We start from the raw sequence: 22,345 nt of genomic DNA, 5'->3' as shown, positions 1-22,345 counted from the left end.
ACTGCTGGCATTCTTTTGTCAAAAGTCCATCCATCAGGACTTCTCTATCCTGATTGGCCAAAGGGTTCTGCTTTGGTTGCCAGGGCCTCATTCAGCTAAATATGATATTCCTGAAATCTCATGGATATACTTTGTCTCATTGTCAAATATTTCTGTCAGTGATGTTCTGAACAGCTCCTCAGGTTCTACTTCTGTTGTTGTGAAGTCTTTGACACAGTCCAAATAGCAGCTTTCTGTAAGTTTATTGTAGGTTCCAAGAAATTCCTTAAGCTGTTTGGTCTGATCAGATTCTGGTATTTGTGCTGCCATATGCTTTTGGTATGTTTATACCTTTCCTGATGCATGACTTTCCTTGTTGTTCTGGAAAATTAGTTCTCCAACCTTCGCTTGAATGTCTCCAACGAAGCTGGATTTCCTACTGGAGCACAGGCTCTCACGTCCTACACCAGTGTGAGGCTGTGGGGCTGCACTACTAGTCGATGTAGGGACAGAGGGTCTGGGTCAAGGCAGACACTACAGTGGCTGGATGGTTAGACTTTCTTGCCATTTCCAATTGAAACCTTTTACTCCATTATATTTTTCTACTACAAGATAAATATGAATATTTGTATGATATCTTATATCTGGCCACTTTGATAAATCTTCATAGGTTTAAAAGTTCTCAGATGATTTTGGATTTTGCTAGATAGCCAAACAAGTCAGCTAAGAATAATGACAAGTTAAATATTATGCCTATTTCATTAATTTTGCTTTTTCACAGGCCTACACTACCATCTGAGCACTATAGCTTAAAAGTGGTAACAGAGGCCATCCTTGTGTTGTCTTTCCCCTAATTGGTGGAACGGGATGCTTCCATTCAAAGTTTTCTATTCTGGTAATATTTAAATGTTTAGAATGAGGGCTTCATACTTTCTTAGTCAAAATAAGTCATGTATGTAAAGCTATCCCCTGGAGAAGAAGAAAAAAAAAATCTAAAGAGTTGCTCAAGAAACAACCTAAATAGAATATGACCCTTGCTGAAATTTTTTTTATCATGTTATGTTAGTCACCATACCGTACATCATTAGATTTTGATGTAGTGTTCCATGATTCATTGTTTGCATATAACACCCAGTGCTCCTTACTGAAATTTTTAAGCAGATGTCTGTTTTTAAAGCACCATATTCTCAAATTTATATGCATTTTGTGCTAAATTTCTTTTTTTTTCCTGTCCTTAAAATGTCTTTTGCCATGTATGCATATATCAGCTCATCTTGTTGTACACCTTAAATATATAAAATGTGGTCAAATATACCTCAATGAGGCTGGAGAAAAATGCTATTTTCACTTCCTAGTTAGACTGAAGTTGCAATTAAAGAAAATGTCTTTTATTTTACACCTGGAGAAAACAATGATATACTTTTTTACTCCATTGCCAGTGTTATCCCTACTACTGCCACCAGAATATTTTTCTTAGCATGGTTATTTAATATGCGAACAGAAGTGTTTAATAAACTTTGACACATCAAAAAAAAAGAATATTTAGAAAGAAAATTGAGAAAACTCAGACAAATTAGGCTAACAGAATTTTTTCAAGGAAGAATTACCTAAGGACACAAGGGAAAACATTAGTTTCTCATGTAAAAAGCAACTTGAAATTTTCTTATTTTTCTCTTACTGGATTTTACTCCCTCTTGTTCTAGAATGTCTTGAAGTAAATACTCTTTAAAATCAGAAAAAAAATGTCAATGGGCATTTTTATAACCTGGAGATTAGGGAAGAAGGTGACTTGATGAAATTGCCCTTCACATCTCTCCAACTGCTTCTCCACACCCTGTCCACGAAGGCACAGACATGGAGACAAAGAACTACAGCAGTGACTCGGGCTTTATCCTCCTGGGCATCTCTTCCAGCCCTCAGCTACAGAAACCACTCTTTGCCATCTTCCTCATCATGTACCTGGTCACTGTGATGGGCAATTTACTCATCATTCTGGTTATCCACTCTGACTCCCGACTCCACACCCCGATGTACTTTTTCCTCAGCAACCTGTCCTTCACGGATATCTGCTTCACAACAGTCATTGTGCCCAAGATGCTGGCAAATTTACTATCAGAGACCAAGGCTATCTCCTTCGTGGGATGCCTGGTCCAGATGTACTTCTTCATAGCCTGTGGGAACACGGACAGTTACCTTCTGGCCTCGATGGCCATAGACCGGCTGGTGGCCATCTGCAACCCCTTCCACTATGATATGGTCATGAACCCACGGCGTTGCCTCCTCATGCTCCTGGGTTCTTGCACCATCTCCCACCTGCACTCCCTGCTCCGGGTGCTACTCATGTCCCGCCTGTCCTTCTGTGCCTCCCATGTCATTAAGCACTTCTTTTGTGATACCCAGCCTGTGCTAAAGCTATCCTGCTCTGACACATCCTCCAGCCAGATTGTGGTCATGACCGAGACCCTGGCTGTCATCGCGACCCCCTTCCTGTGCATCCTCTTCTCCTACCTGCGAATCATCATCGCTGTGCTCAGAATTCCCTCTGCAGCTGGCAAGTGGAAGGCCTTCTCTACCTGTGGCTCCCACCTCACTGTAGTGGCCTTGTTCTATGGGAGTGTCATCTATGTCTATTTTAGGCCCCTGTCCATGTACTCAGTGGTGAAGGACCGGGTAGCCACAGTCATGTACACAGTAGTGACACCCATGCTGAACCCCTTCATCTATAGCTTGAGGAACAAAGATATGAAGAGGGGTTTGAGGAAATTAAGGGACAGAATTCACTCATAGGAAGAGCAAATAGATGGAACACCTTAACTGGGAGATGACTTAAGAGATGATCACATCATCTTCCCCTCCTGCCCATTTTTCACATGGTGCCCAAACAGGTCAGAGAAGGTAGTGCTGGAAAGCAATAAGAGCCCTGACTAGAAGATAGAACACTTGGTTTCTACCAATGACCTTGACCAATTACATGTGCAATCCCAGGCCAAGTGCTGCTAGGGATCCACATTTCAGGGAAACTGGTCCTGCCATGTATATAAATACAGCCATCTCGAAGTAAAATAAAGCTATCTCCAAACACCTCTCCCATGGGCTTGACCTTGGCTAGAACTCAAGAAAGTACAAAGTCCTACTGGTTTTGAGAATAAGAAGATACACAAAGTCGGTAGGAAATTGGGAAAAAACTTCTTGGAATAACGACCTAAGATTGTCCTGAAGGATGGACTGATTTGGACAGATCAAAGTTCAATACAGCAGGAAATGGGCAAAACATTCCAAATAGTGGGAACCACACAAAGAGGAGGAGACAGTAAACACTGGAATGTGTTTGAGGGACAGTGGAAAAGCCCTGTGAGGCTTGTTCGGTTTGAGAACAGAGAGAATAAGGCTGGGGAGATGGAAGAATCTACAAAGCAGATGTGGTGCCCACACCAACAGCAGGGTGTCCTCACAGTGAATTCTCAGCACTTGACTCCTTTCCCTTCCCCCTTGCTTCTGCCTTTGTCCACACGGCCATGATCCTCGCTGAAATGTCCTTTATATCCTGGAGAAAAGCAATGTGTGTCAGTCAGGATAAGCTAGGTTGTGCTGATGAAACAAACAATGTCAAAATCGTTGGACCCGAAACCAAAGATTTATTTCATATTGACACTGCATGTTCACCACTGAAAAGCATAGGGTGCTGCTCACTTTAAACACTCAGGGACCAAAGCTGATGGAGCAGACACCACTGTAAACCTTAATCATCACTCCATCAGAAGCTGAGGAAAACCTGAAGATTTTGCACTACCATCTAAATACTCTGGTCTAGGTGTGACTCACACCACTTGTCATCACTTACAACCCCTCTCAAACACAAGGGAACCAGGAGGCACAATTCAATAGTGCATCTGTCAAATGGAGACCACAATTACCAGATGCACAAATTTAAGACCATACACAACTCTAATAACACACAAATACACAAGTGTGAATTTGTTGCTTAATCAATTGCACCTGATTATCAATTTCAATAACAAAAATAACATAAGATCCTATATTGTCTGAGAATCCTGCCTCATTTATTTCATCAAGTTTGAATAACCGCCAGCTTTTATTAACCATAAGCTTGCTGATGGCAGGAGTTCAACTTGAATATCAGACATTTGGCCTTAACACCCTAACCAGAGGTGTATAGTGGCCTAATGGAACAAAGGGATACCTGGGGCCCCACATTAAGGTTCCTGCCATTGCTGTTACTGTGACTTGTCCAGTGATTGAAAAGCAACCAGCAATCCCAAAAAAAAAAAAACCAAAAAAACAAAAAAACTCAAGCTGCACTTGCCTTCATATTGTATGGGCATACCTGGCTTGCACCACTATCCCCACTAGTCACTCAGCTTTTGGGATGCTGGCCTACAAAGCCTGTACTCTTTCTACTTCCTATATGTCTGTGCCATCATTTGAATCATGTATAATCAACCACTTTAAAAACGAATAATGCCTGGCATATATGGAATACACAAATTCATTAATTACACCTTCCAGTAACTTCTAAACATAAGTAAGTCATTTGGTTCCAGGAAACTAAACATATTTTTTCTTTTTTTTTTTAAGATTTTATTTATTTATTTATTTGACAGAGAGAGAGACAGCCAGCGAGAGAGGGAACATAAGCAGGGGGAGTAGGAGAGGAAGAAGCAGGCTCCCAGCGGAGGAGCCCGATGTGGGGCTCGATCCCAGGACCCTGGGATCACGCCCTGAGCTGAAGGCAGACGCTTAACGACCGAGCCACCCAGGCGCCCTAAACATATTTTTTTTCTGAGTCCCCTCTGCCATCAGTCCCAGACTCCTTTTTCTCAACAACACGTAGTCACTAAGAAATCAAGATCTTTTAGGTATAATTCTATAGGTATTCCATAAAGTACATGACAGGTGACCATGAGATAACACGTTAGGGTAAGTTACCAATCTGGCCCCCAGGTTAGTCCTAACCTTCTCAGTCACAGCTAGAGTACTGTTTCTGTCAGAATAGGAAGCACTTTCCACAAGATATCCTGCCACACTTCAGAAGGGTGAGCTGATGTTGGCAGGTAGTACCGAAAAACGTTAATCAAAGTTTTGCTATCCAAACAAAGGAGCCCAAGGTGAACTTGGAAATTTGTTATATAAACATCAGTAAGAATGAAATAAATTCCTTATGAAAGTACATATAGTCAGAGCAAAGGTCTAAGCAGGCTTTCTGAACATCTGCCAAGTCAGGTGAAGTGCTTCTACGTGGCCCTTGGGAGTAGACCAGGAAACCCCTTGACAGCTCTTCCTCCTACCGTATAGATAGATAACGTGTGAGGCTGGTTGAATACAATAGTGGAATAATACTAGAAGCATGTCATTTGATGAGGAAACTGTGAAGGAAATTTATTGGGTCCTTCTACTGCAAGCTCATTACATATATGAAAATGTTGGAGATTTTGCACGATACTGAGCTAAGAAAAATTACTTCCTTGAACATATTTTGCCTGTTGATCAGAGTAAGTAACATAAACTAGGAGGGGTATGAAACATGAATGCTGAGAAGGACCTAGAGAAGAGTGCTGAATATTTCTGACATTGAAGAGTCCGATAGAGAAGGTATTAGCAAAGAGGACAGAAAAGGAGGAGTCGAATCCTCCAAGAGTAGAAGTTTCAAGAGATGAGGTTATGGATTTATTCCCCCCCACAGCAGAAAATCTCTTCCCAGCCAACCAGTCTCCAGCCGTCCACCAGCAGAACTTACACACGGAACAAGCAAATGAGCCAGTTAGGATGAACCTGGTGTTCAATGCTAAGTACAAACACCACCAAGCTTCTCCAGAGCCCCTGCATTCCCTGGACAGGAGATATGTTCTAAAGGTCATTGTCTCTGGATGTATCAAGAATTTCAGACACATACCATAAAGAAATTCTTAGGGACATACCTAGAAACTCAGTTCATCTGAGTCAGAGTCCTACTATTCTGCATCATAGGTAACCCTGCTTTTCCTGCACAAAATGGAAATAATCAGGGTTTAATGGAACTGAGAACTTCAAAAGATGAAGGTGAAACTAGCCAGGTCCACATAGGCATAAAGAACCTGGGGACCTAGTCCCACTGCTTTTACCATGGTCAGCTCTCAGATTCCTGCCAGAAGGCCTTGTGATTTTTAGATTTCCCTAATCCAATCCGGCCACCACCAAGCTCCACCCTAACCCAACAAACAGCTGCCCCTTGTTAGGGAGGTGGGAGAGCTACTTAAATCAGAGGCAGCCTAGGAGTCAGAAACCAGGTAAGGAACCATAAGAAGGGCTCCCGCTCCAACCCCAACCTAACAGTGACTATGGCAAGTCTTGGGTTTTTGTTGTTCTTGTTGTTGTTGTTGTTGTTGCTGTTGTTGTTGTGTGTACAGATTTTTTTTTAAATTTTTTATTATGTTAGTCACCATACAGTACCTCATTTGTTTTTGATGTAGTGTTCCATGATTCATTGTTTGCGTATAACACCCAGTGCTCCATGCAATATGTGCCCTCCTTAATACCCATCACCGGCCTAGTCCAATCCCCCTGAAACCCTCGGTTTGTTTCCCAGAGTCCATAGTCTCTCATGGTTCATTCTCCCTTCTGTTTATCCCCCCTTCATTCTTCCCTTCCTTCTCCTACCAATATCCCTGCTATTCCTTATGTTCCATAAATGAGTGAAACCATTTGACAGTTGTCTTTCTCTGCTTGACTTATTTCTCTTAGCATAATCTCCTCCAGTCCCGTCCATGTTGGGTAATCGTTCTTTCTGATGGCTGAGTAATGTTCCATTGTATATATGGACCACATCTTCTTTATTATGGCAAGTCTTGTAAAGTGGAAGACAGTACCCATACACAGGACTCTTCTGGAGCCACTGTAAAGCTGGGAACCTGGGATAGAGGCCAGGCTTCTGAACTGAAGCACCATACACAACACAGAAGACTGCATCAGGTGGCAGAATAAGATTTTCACATCCCCCATGTAACAGTAAAATCATCTCCAGCTATTTTTGAATATATATCTTCAGTAGCTGAGTGGATAAACAGTGGTATATCCAGACAATGAAGTATTATTCAGTACAAACAAGAAATGAGCTATCAAATCTGAAAAACACATAGAAGACCTTAAATGTATATTACTTAATGAAAGAAGTCAATCTGAAAGGCTCAATGTTATATGATTCCATTATATGACATTCTGGAAAAGGAAAAGTGATGGAAACAGTAAAGGATCAGTGATTGCCAGGTGGAAGGGAGGAATGAATAGGTGGAATACCAAAGATGTTAGGGCCACAGAAACTATTCTCTACGATGCTATAATGTTGTCAATACACTTGTCAAAACCCACAGAATGTAAACCACCAAGAATGAATCCTACTGTACACTATGGATTTGAGCGATGACGATGTGTCAGTGGAGTTCATCAATTATGACAACTGTAGCACTCTGCTGGGGCTGTTGATAATTAGGGCGTTTGTGAATGTATGAGGGTTGCGAGTATGCAGGAACACTCAGTACTATGTAATTAATTTTGCTGTGGCATTGTAACTGCTCTAAAAAATTAAGTCCATTAAAGGAAAAAATGTTTAAAGAATATCAGGAAACAATCAACAAAACCCAGAAAAGGAATAATCCAATTAGAAAACAGGCAGAAATCTGGGAAATTCAAATCAAAACCACATTGAGATACCACCTTACACCAGTTAGAATGGCAAAAATTAACAAGGCAAGAAACAACAAATGTTGTAGAGGATGTGGAGAAAGGGGAACCCTCTTACACTGTTGGGGAATGCAAGTCGGTACAGAAACTCTGGATAACAGTATGGAGGCTCCTCAAGATGTTAAAAATAGAGCTACCCTATGACCCAGGAATTGCACTACTAGGTATTTACCCCAAAGATACAAATGTAGTGAAAAGAAGGGGCACCTACACCCTGGTGTTCATAGCAGCAATGTTCACAATACCCAAACTGTGGAAGGAGCCGAGATGCCCTTCAACAGATGAATGGATAAACAAGATGTGGTTTATATATACAATGGAGTATTACTCAGCCATCAGAAAGGATGAATACCCACCATTTGCATCGACATGGATGGAACTGGAGGGGATTATGCTAAGTGAAATAAGTCAAGCAGATTAAGACAATTATCATATGGTTTCACTCATATGTGGAACATAAGGAATAGCATGGAGGACACTAGGGGAAGGAACGGAAAACTGAAGGGGGGAAATCAGAGGGGGAGATGAACCATGAGAAACTATGGACTCTGGGAAACAAACCGAGGGTTTCAGAGGGGAGGGTGGTGGGGGGATGGGTATTAAGGAGGGCACGTGTTGTAATGAGCACTGGGTGATAGACGCAAATAATGAATCATGGAACACTACATCAAAAACTAATGATGTACTGTATGGTGACTAACATACATACATACATAAAATTATACTATAAAAAAAAGAAAAGAAAATGGGCAGAAGACATAAACAGACATTTTTCCAAAGATGATATACAGATGGCCAACAGACAGATGAACAGATGCTCAACATCATTGATTTTCAGAGAAAAACAAATGAAAGTACAATGAGATATCGCCTCACACTGGTCAGAATGGCTATAATCAACAACATAAGAAACAACAGGTGCTGGTGACAATGTGGAGAAAGGGGAACCCTGTTGTACTGCTGGTGGGAATGCAAACTGGTGCAGTCACTCTGAAAAACAGTATGGAGGTTCCTCAAAAATTTAAAAATAGAACTACCCCATGATCTAGCAATTACACTACTAGGTATTTACCCAAAGAATACAAAGGGATACATGCACCCTGATGTCTGTAGCAGCATTATCAACAATAGCCAAAATATGGAAACGCCCCAAGTGTCCATCCACTGATGAATGGATAAAGAAAAGGTGGTATACACACATATATACATACACACACACACACACACACACACACACACATATATATATATATATCTATATATATATCTATATATATATATATCTATGATGGAATATTACTCAGCCATCAAAAAGAATGAAATGTTTCTATTTGCAACAATATGGATGGAGCTAGAGAGTATTATGTTAAGTGAAATAAGTCAGTCAGAGAAACAAATACCATATGATTTCACTCATGTGTAGAACTTAAAAAACCAAACAAATGTGCAAAGGAAAACAGAGAGAAGCAAACCAAGAAACAGACACTTAACTACTATAGAGAACAAACTGATGGTTACCATGGGGGGAGGGGATTGGGGGAAACAGGTGTTGGGGATTACGGGGAGCATTTGTGGTGATGAGCACAGGGTGTTGTATGGAAGTGCTGAATCACTATATCGTATACCTAAAACTAATATTACACTGTATATTAATTAACTGGAATTCAAATAATCACTTAAAAAATATCTGTCTAAAGTTGCAAAAGGAGCCTATAGGAGGTAGAGCCAGCATCTGAATCTATTCCAGCTGGCTCCAGACCCACATCTTAATCCCTCCCCCAGAACACTACACCTGCACCTAGATACAGTCATGCATGCAGACACAGAACTTCGGAGATGTCAGACACCATCACCTCTCCTTCCAGGCAGGCACACATAAGCCTACACACAGACATGCACAAGGAGCCCACACATGAACAGAGAGCACGCATGTGTGCATGAACTCACATGTTTGTGCCCATGCTTCACATAACTGTGCATGAAAACCTCCACCCCTGTTGCTGCACGGCCCTAATTCCCTTCCCGGGGACATGAGGCGACACCTCTAGAGCCCAGGTTCCCACCAAGCTCCTGAACACAGAGCTCAGTAAGGACATCAGTAATGTTCTTCTCTCCTGGGAAGACCGCAGGGCCAATGCCCCCAGGGCTCTGGCATTCACAGAGGACAGACCCCTGGGTCTACCTTTCCACTACCAACACCCACTGTACATAGGGAGAAGAGACAGCACATTTCTGAAAGCAAGTCTGCACTTGCCCTGGCCTACTCCCTCACAGACTCAGAGCCTGATCTTAACTCCCTGGCAGGTCCCCTAGCCTGGTCAGGACCCTGAATCTCCTCTGAACACAGGTAGGCAGGCCCACAGGTAGGCAGGCTGAGGGATCTTTGGGAACAGAAACTGGGGGTCAACTATGATCTTCCGCCCTTTTCCTAATCCTATCTTCTCTCCTCCATCTCAAAAGCCAACAGATTTCATCTCTCTCTCTCTCTCTTTTTTTTTTCTTTTTACCATCTATCACACATTTCTGGAGAACATGCTCATGCAAGGCACTGGTCCCTTCCTTTAAGGGGCACAGCCGACATCATGCAAACCAAGAGCCTCAGGGTGACCTCCTTAAAGAAACTAGGGCAGCGGGAAAACAAGTGAATGAGAAAGCTAGTGCAATGTAGGGGATAAGAGCACACTTTCTCAAGCTGGACTCCAACACCTTCTAGCTGTGTGGACTCAGGTAAGTCACTTCAATTCCTTGTGCCTCCGTTTCCTTATCTGTGAAAAGGGGTGTTGCAAAAACTAAATGATTTATGTATGTCAAGTTCGTAAAGCAGTGTCTGGCACATATAAGCACCATGTCACTGCTAGCTATTCTGTTACCATGACTGAGAATAGCCACGGGAAGAGATGCAGTGAAGTGGGTGTCTCCAATAGGAGACATCTGGGTGAGGCACTGCCAGCTCAGCAGAGGGACACAACAGACTGGGTTTTAGCAAAAGTCCCACTTTCCCACCTTAAGCACTTCTGGTCCGTCAGAGGGATCCCAAAGGTATGTTGAGACAGACTGAATTCACAAAAAAGAATCCAGTGGGCATATTTCCAACGTCCTCTTGCCTTGGAATCTATGATTTAACAGCTGGCAATGGCTGGGTTAAGCTCTAATCTGATGACTGAAAGCTAGGCATAAAGATTTCAGAGAACTGAAAAGACAAGGGCCATGCCTGCAAAGGGCTCTGCAGGATCCCAAAGCAGGTCAGATCTGTTCAAGATGCTCTGTATCTGTTCGTCCCTCTGCTGGAAGAGGGAAGAGAGAGGTCAGAGAGAAACTGGTTTCTAAGCACCTGACCCAGGAGAGACTCTAAGTTAGGTACTGATGCGGCAAAAGGAAAGAGCTACTGTTTTCTCAGAATCTGGCAGAGCTGAGGTCCAAAGTCTCCTGCAATCATTCCTCTCTGAAGGCAAGGAAGAGGGGCGAGCACATGGCTTCATGGAATCGGAGGCGGTAAGGGCAGTAGGAAAGAAGGAAATTGAAAGATTCCAGTGGACGGGCACAAAGGAGGGAGGAGGAGAACTGGGTCACAGGAGGCATGAGGCACTGGGAAGTAAGAGGACTTCTGTAGTACCTCTACTACATGTGCATGGTGTGGCAAATAGGTGTGACAGCATCGTTTAGCACAGATAAAACACAATTTGAAGCCACACCTACCTGGGTGTGAGTCTCAGCAATGCCACTTATCAGCTGCGTGGCTCTCTGAATTTCAGTCCCTTTTTCTATCAAAGGGGGAAAGCAACGCTTCTAACAACATAGTGCTAGTGTGAGGAGTCAATGGACAAGTGCTAAGCCCAGAACCTTCCCAAGAAAGGGTAGCTGAATTTTTTCCAGTTGAGTCAGTTCCCAACTGTCCTTGCTCATTCACAGGAGTAGGTGCTTGCATGATGTGCAGCTTTCACCAGCACATTACACACCAACCACTTTTATTTCCTGCTTAGGAAGGGCATGCTCTGCTTCAAGCATATAGCCCCCGGTGTGATGTGGTTTGGCAGCTAGGAGAAGGGCCCTGCATCAATGGTGAGCAAGCATGAAGGGAACACCAACCTGAGATGATGGATGCCCACAACGTGGGAAATTCCAATAGAGGAAGTTGTGAAGTAGAGAAATAGTTTCTATTTCCCATCTAACAGGGAAGGGAGTATATACTTTTTAAGGTGGGATAGTGTAATTTAAAAGTCTTGGGAAATGTTCAAAATCATTAGCCATCAGGGAAATTCAAATCAAAACCACACTGAGATACCACCTTACGCCAGTTAGAATGGCAAAAATGGACAAGGCAGGAAACAACAAATGTTGGAGAGGATGTGGAGAAAGGGGAGCCCTCTTACATTGTTGGTGGGAATGCAAGTTGGTACAGCCTCTTTGGAAAATAGTGTGGAGGTCCCTTAAAAAGTTAAAAATAGAGCTACCCTATCATCCAGCAATTGCACTACTGGGTATTTACCCCAAAGATACAGACGTAGTGAAGAGAAGGGCCACATGCACCCCAATGTTCATAGCAGCATTGTCCACAATAGCTAAATTGTGGAAGGAGCCGAGACGCCCTTCAACAGATGACTGGATTAAGAAGATGTGGTCCATATATACAATGGAATATTACTCAGCCATCAGAAAGAACGATTACACAACATTTGCAGCAACATGGACGGACTGGAGGAGATTATGCTAAGTGAAATCAGTCAGCAGAGAAAGACAATTATCATATGGTTTCACTCATTTATGGAACATAAGAAATAGGAAGATCAGTAGGAGAAGGAAGGGAAGAATGAAGGGGGAGTAAACAGAAGGGGGAATGAATCATGAGAGACTGGACTCTGGGAAACAAACTGAGGGCTTCAGAGGAGAGGGGGAAGGGGGATTGGGATAGGCTGGTGATGGGTATTAAGGATGGCACGTATTGCATGGTGCACTGGGTGTTATACACAAATAATGAATCATGGAACATTACATCAAAAACTAAGGATATACTGTATGGTGACTAACATAATAAAAAATTATTATAAAAAATAAATAAATAAAAGTAAAAGTCTTAGAAAGACCCTAAGTCTGCCCTGGTCCTTCCCACCACTAACTGAGGACCAGAATCGTCATTAAAATGTCATTTCTTGGGGTGTCTGGGTGGCTCAGTCCATGAAGCAACTGACTCTTGGTTTCAGCTGTGGTCATGATCTGAGGATCAAGGGATGGAGCCCCAGGATGGGCTCGGTGCTCAGCAGGGAGTCCGCTTGAGATTCTCCCTCTGCCCCTCCTCTCTCTCTCACTCAGATACTTAAATAAATCTAAAATAAAATAAAATAAAATGTCATGAGCAATCATACTAACCACCTATAGAAAGCTTCACCAAGCTCTTTCACTCAACTCTCTTTTTTTGGCCAGGAACATAAAATGTTTTATTACTAACCATAATAACTTTCATTTACATGGTGCCATACCATGTCAAAATGTGTTTGCACACATCATCTCATTTACACAATAGGAAGGTAGTGAAACACTGTATGTAAATTAATAATACAAACTTAAGAAGGCACAGAATCCAATAACGTTATAATAATTGTGCTTTTGAAAGAAATCAAAGGCCTTTCAGTTTTACTCTCAAATTGACTGTGAATCAAAACCCCATGCTGCTTCTTATTCATCGCAAGAGCTGTGATAAAGCCTCATCAGACCTCCCCCTTAGGTGGGTCAGGCAAAACCAGTACTGACGTGACAGGGAGGCTAAACTATTTTTTTAAGATTTATTTATTTATTTTAGGGGGGTAAAGGAAGAGGGAGAGAGAGAATCTCAAGCAGACTCCGCACAAAGCACGGAGCTCAATGTGGGGATCAATCTCACCACCCTGAGATCGTGACCTGAACTGAAACCAAGAGCTGGAGGCTCAACTGACAAGCTACCCAGGCGCCCCCCTCCACGTTTTGTTTTTTTTTTAAGATTTATAGGCTAAACTTTTGAAAGGAGGCACAGGCACTTCATTTCCAAATTCTACTACAATAATTATTAACACCGCGTTTTCACCTCAAAATCTCAGGATAGAGAAGATGGTAATTATCTGGCACTAGATACAGCACGAGTATCCCTCCACTAACTGTCCTCTGGGGACAGCAAACAAGTACGGCAAGTAAGTGGAGCTGACTTTCGTCTATGAGACTCACAGACATAAAACACAGAGACTGCTCAACCAACCACAGTCAAAATCACTGAATTCTTTTCAGGTCTACCTTTGAAAGTATTCAGGGACTGCCAAATGGGCAGGGTCCTCTTATCATTACCTGTGTAGGTAAATCTGTGACAGGCTGTGGGGTACCTATTCTTTTCTTCCTCTCCTTCTTAGCCTCCTCCTATTCCTCCCCCTCCCCTACCCCTCCCATTTCCTTCCCCTTCCTCCCTTCCTTCACCCCTCCTCTTCCCCTTCTCCTTTTTTTTTTTACACCCTTACTGAAGTATAATTGATATGTAAAAAAACTGCACATATTTAATGCAATTTCATGTGAGGCTATCACAGGTATATGCGTATGTCAAGGGGCACTGGAGTGTCCAGGTGACAGGAGTAGGCAGGACAGAATATAGAACCAGCACATCTTATTGACAGCTCTAAGGAGATGAAGCGACTTGCCCAAGGCATAAGAAAATATACAATTTTATCTGATTCAGCTCAGTGGGTAGGGGGTTAACTACTGCCCCAGAGAAATATTGCCTAGATCAGGGGAATTCCAGGTACAAGCCCAAAAAGGATCAGAAGCCCTTCACCACCAGGGAAAATGATGTCCCAGCAGTGAGGCTGAAAGACACGGTGAAGGAGATGGAGAAAGAGCCCAGAGAGTCAAATGAACACATTGCCCCATAGTGGGATGAAGGTTATGTGTCTCGGATTCGGAGTGTCTATTAAAATGTTCAATGTTCATAAACTCCAACTCAGCATTCTACATCTCAAGATGTATTCCATACCAAAGAAACTGTCTCATGAGTGCAAAGATACACACACACACACACACACACACACACACACACACACACACAAATACCCACTGTAACACCAACTGTGGGGAGAAAAGCATTATGGATACACTTACTGTATATAGTATTTGTCTAGATCTATGCAGAGAAAAAAAAACTTTTAAATATGCACACAACTCTACTTCCGTGAAAACTGGAATTATAGGGAAATTTCACCTTCTTAATTATATAATTAATATAAAGAAACATGTGTAGAGTATTTTTAAATACGGACAATAAAATAAAAAGTTAAATATGGAAGGAACTCCCCAGTGCATGTCTTCAATCTCACTTCAGGAGGAAGCCACACACAAGTAAACACACAAACCACAACAAACACAACATAAAATATTTTCTTTACAAAAATTATTCTCTATGTATCCTTCTGCAACCTGCTTTCTCACTTAACAAAATATCAGGGACAGCAGTGTAAGCTTGATAATACAGCTTAGCAACATACAGCTTCTGCTCTGCCATCAGACTGCCTGAGTTAAAATCCCAGCTCTACCACTTACTAACAGTGGGATCTAGTCAGTTACTTACCTTTACTAAATTCTACTTTTTGTGTCTAAAATCGGGATAATAACAGTGCTTATCTCCTAGGATTTGGAGAAAATAAAATGATAAAGACATGCCAAGCACTCAGCTCAGTAGTGTGACATACACTGAATGCTAATAAATGTTGGCTGACGTGCTCCACAGTATTTGTTCAGACACTGTGCGATATTGCATAAAGAGAATACAGTATAAATTGCTTTAAAAATTCACTTATTGTGGATAGTTAGGATGTTTGGGGAATGTTTGTTTTCTTTCTTTCTCTTTTAATTTTTTATTTAAATTCAATTTAGTGAACATATACTGTATTATTAGTTTCAGGGATAGAATTTAGTGTTTGTTTATATTGTTTTGTTTGGCATTAAAGTAATGCTAAAATAAAAAGGTGTACATATCTTTGTGCTACTCTATCTACAGGGTATATTTCTGTGAGTGGAACAATTCGATAAACAAATGTATATTCAATTCTGATAGAGATTGCCAAAATCCTACAGTGATTACCCTCTCATTATCAGTATACGTGAGGTTCTTTTTCTCTTTGGATAATGTAGAAAAAAAAAAAACTATTGACAATCTGAAGGGTGAAAATTATATTTCAGTCTAATGTATATTTTCTGATTACTAAGGAAGCCAAGCATTTTCTCTATGGTTTTTCAGAAATGTGTTGCAGACATTTTCTTTGAGTCATGAGTATATAGTTTAGCTTTACATATTACCTCTTTTGGTGTAATTTTCATATTTTTGAGTACAGTATTTTGTCATTATGCCTCCACATTTTTTTCTTCCTTGGAATGGCATTCCTGTCCTGAGACCATAAATATATACTGCTTTTGAGCTAATACTTACTTTATGGTTTGTATATCTTTACTTTGTTCATTTATATGGGATTTATTTCTATGTGTGTTAGATAGAAATCCAGCTTTAACTTTTCTAAAGTTGCAGCCAATTGCCATAAATATCAAATATCTGATTTAATAGTTCATCCATTTTTCATTGCTATGAAATAAACCCATTATATGAAATTGCTCATAGTTCAAGATCCAAATACAGGTCTAAATACAGGTATAAAGAATTCTTTACGTTGACCCCTCATTTGTTTTTCTCTGTGTGTTCCATTAGCTTACTGTCTTTCATTATTACATGCTTTGAATTGTGGTTAGAAAACTTCTGTTATTGGGGCGCCTGGGTGGCACAGCGGTTGAGCGTCTGCCTTCGGCTCAGGGCGTGATCCTGGCCTTATGGGATCGAGCCCCACATCAGGCTCCTCCGCTATGAGCCTGCTTCTTCCTCTCCCACTCCCCCTGCTTGTGTTCCCTCTCTCGCTGACTGTCTCTATCTCTTTCAAATAAATAAATAAAATCTTTAAAAAAAAAAAAAGAAAACTTCTGTTATTATTTTAGTTTTTTCAAAATTATCTTGTCTTTCTGTAGCCATTTCCTCCTCTAGATGAGTTTTATAATGACCTTCTCAACTTCCATTAAAAATGACCTTCTCAACTTCCATTAAAATGCCCTTGGGTATTGTTATAGGCACACTGAATGTTATAAATTGAGAAAACTGACTTCTTTTTCCAGCATTTCTGAGATATAATGGACATGTAACATTGTGTAACTTTACGGTGTACAACATGATGACTTCATACACGTACATATTCTGAAATGATTGCCACAGAACGGTTAGTTAAGACCTCCATCACCTCCCAAAATGACCGTATCTTTTAATGTGTGGTTTTTATCCATGATAGTGGTAAGAAAGAGTCTTACATTCAAAGTTTTCTATTCCAATAATATATGAATGTTGAGAATGAGGATTTCATAGTTTTTTAATCAAAAAATTAATATATACTTTAATAATTAACCACAGTAATGTAAGCTATTCATGGTAGTATTTCTATTTTGATTGGCATCCCTGAACCAAAACCGTAAGTATCTAAATCATATTAGCCAAACAAAAACGCTTAAATAAACATGAAGCATGAAGCAGGTTTTGCTCTGAAGACTTAAGCGAGGCTTATCTAATTTCTGTGGATACCAAGGACAACCGATGACGATGTTATTTATCCTATCCCCATTACCACAGCTACCACCTCTGCTCCTATGAGTAGGACAGAATCCTTATGAAACGACATCATTCATGGATATGCCTTCTATGAAAGTATCCTGACTCAAGTTGGGACCCAATAGCCTCTTCCCCTGCCACATGAAGGGGAAAAAAAAAGAAGATAAACAGTTGGTCAAGAAACAACCTAAGAAGAATATTTAAAAAGAGAACTGAGAAGAACTCACACACATGGTAGGCTGCTAGAAGTTCCTAAGACATGTGGGATAAACTTTTAGTTCCTTACTGAGAAAGCAGCTTAGAATTTTCTTTATTTTTTCCATGTCAGATTTTACTCTCCCTTCCCAATAGTTTCTTAAAGTAAATGTTCTTTAAAATTCTAACAAAGCAGAGGGATTTTTTTTTAATAGGCTGGAGATTAGGGAAGAAGGTGACTTGATGAAATTGCCCTTCACATCTCTCCAACTGCTTCTCCACACCCTGTCCACGAAGGCACAGACATGGAGACAAAGAACTACAGCAGTGACTCGGGCTTTATCCTCCTGGGCCTCTCCTCCAACCCTCAGCTACAGAAACCACTCTTTGCCATCTTCCTCATCATGTACCTGGTCACTGTGATGGGCAATTTACTCATCATTCTGGTTATCCACTCTGACTCCCGACTCCACACCCCGATGTACTTTTTCCTCAGCAACCTGTCCTTCACGGATATCTGCTTCACAACAGTCATTGTGCCCAAGATGCTGGCAAATTTACTATCAGAGACCAAGGCTATCTCCTTCGTGGGATGCCTGGTCCAGATGTACTTCTTCATAGCCTGTGGGAACACGGACAGTTACCTTCTGGCCTCGATGGCCATAGACCGGCTGGTGGCCATCTGCAACCCCTTCCACTATGATATGGTCATGAACCCACGGCGTTGCCTCCTCATGCTCCTGGGTTCTTGCACCATCTCCCACCTGCACTCCCTGCTCCGGGTGCTACTCATGTCCCGCCTGTCCTTCTGTGCCTCCCATGTCATTAAGCACTTCTTTTGTGATACCCAGCCTGTGCTAAAGCTATCCTGCTCTGACACATCCTCCAGCCAGATTGTGGTCATGACCGAGACCCTGGCTGTCATCGCGACCCCCTTCCTGTGCATCCTCTTCTCCTACCTGCGAATCATCATCGCTGTGCTCAGAATTCCCTCTGCAGCTGGCAAGTGGAAGGCCTTCTCTACCTGTGGCTCCCACCTCACTGTAGTGGCCTTGTTCTATGGGAGTATCATCTATGTCTATTTTAGGCCCCTGTCCATGTACTCAGTGGTGAAGGACCGGGTAGCCACAGTCATGTACACAGTAGTGACACCCATGCTGAACCCCTTCATCTATAGCCTGAGGAACAAAGATATGAAGAGGGGTTTGGGGAAATTAAGGGACAGAATTCACTCATAGGAAGAGCAAATAGATGGAACACCTTAACTGGGAGATGACTTAAGAGATGATCACATCGTCTTCCCCTCCTGCCCATTTTTCACATGGTGCCCAAACAGGTCAGAGAAGGTAGTGCTGGAAAGCAATAAGAGCCCTGACTAGAAGATAGAACACTTGGTTTCTACCAATGACCTTGACCAATTACATGTGCAATCCCAGGCCAAGTGCTGCTAGGGATCCACATTTCAGGGAAACTGGTCCTGCCATGTATATAAATACAGCCATCTCGAAGTAAAATAAAGCTATCTCCAAACACCTCTCCCATGGGCTTGACCTTGGCTAGAACTCAAGAAAGTACAAAGTCCTACTGGTTTTGAGAATAAGAAGATACACAAAGTCGGTAGGAAATTGGGAAAAAACTTCTTGGAATAACGACCTAAGATTGTCCTGAAGGATGGACTGATTTGGACAGATCAAAGTTCAATACAGCAGGAAATGGGCAAAACATTCCAAATAGTGGGAACCACACAAAGAGGAGGAGACAGTAAACACTGGAATGTGTTTGAGGGACAGTGGAAAAGCCCTGTGAGGCTTGTTCGGTTTGAGAACAGAGAGAATAAGGCTGGGGAGATGGAAGAATCTACAAAGCAGATGTAGTGCCCGCACCAACACCAGGGTGTCCTCACAGTGAATTCTCAGCACTTGACTCCTTTCCCTTCCCCCTTGCTTCTGCCTTTGTCCACATGGCCATGATCCTCGCTGAAATGTCCTTTATATCCTGGAGAATAGCAATGTGTGTCAGTCAGGATAAGCTAGGCTGTGCTGATGAAACAAACAATGTCAAAATCATTGGACCCGAAACCAAAGATTTATTTCATATTGACACTGCATGTTCACCACTGAAAAGCATAGGGTGCTGCTCACTTTAAACACTCAGGGACCAAAGCTGATGGAGCAGACACCACTGTAAACCTTAATCATCACTCCATCAGAAGCTGAGGAAAACCTGAAGATTTTGCACTGCCATCTAAATACTCTGGTCTAGGTGTGACTCACACCACTTGTGATAATTCATTGTCAACAAGTAATCTCCCTAAAGTTCACACTAAAGGGAATTCTAGATAACAAGAGAAAATGAGGTATACCTGGGTGGCTCAGTTGGTTAAGCATCTGCCTTCAGCTCAGGTCATGATCTCTGGAGTCTGGGATGGAGCCCCACACTGGGCTCCTTGCTTAGGGGGGGAGTCTACTTCTCCCTCTTCTTCTGCTCCTCTGCCTACTTGTGCTGTCTCACTCTTTCTCTTCCTCAAATAAATAAAATATTTTAAAGAAAAAAAAGACCAGGAGATATATGTTGTGGTGAAAGTGTTACAAATCTGTCCCCCAGGTTAGTCCTAACCTTCTCAACCAGAGGTAGAGTGCTGTCTATCACAGTAGGAGGCACTTTCCATAAGATATGCTACCACTCTTCAGAAGGAGGGAGCTGATGAGCAGATAGTATCAAAGGACTTTAATCAAAGTTTTGCTATCCAAACAAAAAAGCCTAGGGTGAACTTGGAAATTTGCTAATAAACATCGTAAGAATGAAATAAATCCCTTCTGAAAGTACATGTAATCAGAACAAAGGTCTAAGTAGGCCTCCTGAACATCCTGCCAAGTCAGGTAAAGTGTTTCTATGTGGCCCTTGGGAGGAGACCAGGAAACCCCTTGACAGATCCTCCTCCCACCATACAGAGAGATAATCTGTGAGGCTGGCCAAGTACAATAGCGAAATAATACTAGAAACCTGTTTAAGGAGGAACTGTGAAGGGAAATGTATCGGGTCCTTCTACTGCAAGCTCATTATATATATGTAAATGCTGGAGATTTTGCTCAATACTAAACTAACAAAAATTTAGTTTCTTGAACATATTTTGCCTGCTAATCAGAGTGAGTGACATAAACTAGGAGGGGTGTGAAACATGAAGGCTGAGGAGAAGAGTGCTGAGTATTTCTGACATTGAAGAGTCTGACAGAGAAGGTATTAGCAAAGAGGACACAAAAGGAGTAGTCATATTATCTAAGAACAGAAGTTTCAAGAGGCTGTGACTATTAACCAACATTAAAATGTGAACAGAGGGGCGCCTGGGTGGCAGAGCAGTTAAGCGTCTGCCTTTGGCTCAGGGCATGATCCTGGCGTTCTGGGATCGAGCCCCACTTCAGGCTCCTCCGCTAGGAGCCTGCTTCTTCCTCTCCCACTCCCCCTGCTTGTGTTCCTTCTCTCGCTGGCTCTCTCTCTCTGTCAAATAACTAAAAAATCTTAAACAAAATAAATAAAAATAAAATATGAACAGAGTTTAAGTGAAATAAGCCTGGAAGACTCTCCATTAACTTTAATGGCATGAAGGCCTTTGGTGACATTGTTAACGAAGCTGCAATGGAAGAATGGAAAGGAGACTGGTGTGGGTTAAGGATTCAGTTGTGATTCTGTACATTCACGATGAACAGTCTGAAAGGAAATAAGTAATTACCTCACCAGTAGCATCAGAAAGAATAAATTACTTATGAATAAACTCACATATTGCATGGTGCACTGGGTGTTATACGCAACTAATGAATCATCGAACTTTACATCAGAAACCAGGGATGTACTGTATGGTGACTAACATAATATAATAAAAAACATTAAAATAAAATAAATGAATAAATAAATTGAAAAGGTAAAGACGTAATAGCCCAAATTCTTAAAAAAAAAAAAAAACAAGGTGAAAGACTTAAATAATGGAAACAAAAACATTTCATAAAAGAAGTTAAAGAACGTCCCAAATACAAGGCAAAATACCACCTGTCCATGGATTGGAAGACTAAGTATTGTTAAAATATCATTTTTTTAAAGATTTTATTTATTTATTTATTTGAGAGAGAGACAGCGTGTGCACATGGGCAAAGGAGAGAGACAGAGAGAGAAGCAGACTCCCCACTGGCAGGGAGCCTGATGAAGGGCTTGATCCTAGGACCCTGAGATCATGACCCGAGCTGAAGGCAGATACTTAACCACTGAGCCACCCGGAGCACCCCATCAAAATATCATTCTAACCAAAGTGATCTACAGATTCAGTTCAATCCCTATTAAAAATCCTAAAATCCCAATGGCATATACAACAATAAATAAAGGAACCCTAAAATTCATATGAAAGTACAGAGGGAGGGAAAAATAAAACAAGATGAAATCAGAGAGGGAGAAAAACCACAAAAGACTCAGAAGCACAGGAAACAAACTGAGGGTTGCTGAAGGGGAAGTGGGTGGAGGAATGGGGTAACTGGGTGATGGGCATTAAGGAGGGCACATGATGTAATGAGCACTGGGTGTTATGCCTCTGAAACTAATGATACACTATATATTAATTAATTGAATTCAAATAAAATAAAATTTTTTTAAAAAGAAAGTGCAGGGGTACCTCGCTGGCTCAGTCAAACATCTGCCTTCAGCTCAGGTCATGATTCCAGGGTCCTGGGATCCAGCCCCACATTTTGCTTCCTGCTCAGTGGGGAATCTGCTTCTCCCTCTCCCTCTGCCCCTCCCCCCCCTCCGCTT

At 41.7% G+C, this 22,345-nt stretch overlaps 2 protein-coding genes across 2 annotated transcripts; both read left to right on the top strand.

Moving 5' to 3' along the window:
• Positions 1 to 1,818: 1,818 nt before the first annotated feature.
• On the top strand, positions 1,819 to 2,766 carry LOC123788092 (olfactory receptor 1L4). Its single transcript, XM_045791178.2, has one exon. It carries the CDS (start codon positions 1,834 to 1,836, stop codon positions 2,764 to 2,766), a length of 933 nt encoding a protein of 310 aa, XP_045647134.2. The 5' UTR covers positions 1,819 to 1,833.
• A 15,078-nt stretch (positions 2,767 to 17,844) lies between these two features.
• Positions 17,845 to 18,792, top strand: LOC123788091 (olfactory receptor 1L4). The gene has a single exon (XM_045791177.2). The coding sequence runs from the start codon at positions 17,860 to 17,862 to the stop codon at positions 18,790 to 18,792; it is 933 nt and encodes a 310-aa protein (XP_045647133.2). The 5' UTR covers positions 17,845 to 17,859.
• Positions 18,793 to 22,345: the final 3,553 nt, after the last annotated feature.

Source organism: Ursus americanus, chromosome 18 (genome assembly GCF_024610735.1).
Source record: "Ursus americanus isolate L20-20 chromosome 18, mUrsAme1.1.p, whole genome shotgun sequence".
Lineage (NCBI taxonomy): Eukaryota > Metazoa > Chordata > Mammalia > Carnivora > Ursidae > Ursus > Ursus americanus.
Note: the sequence above shows the minus strand (reverse complement) of the source record. Positions and strands in the feature narration are given on the sequence as shown.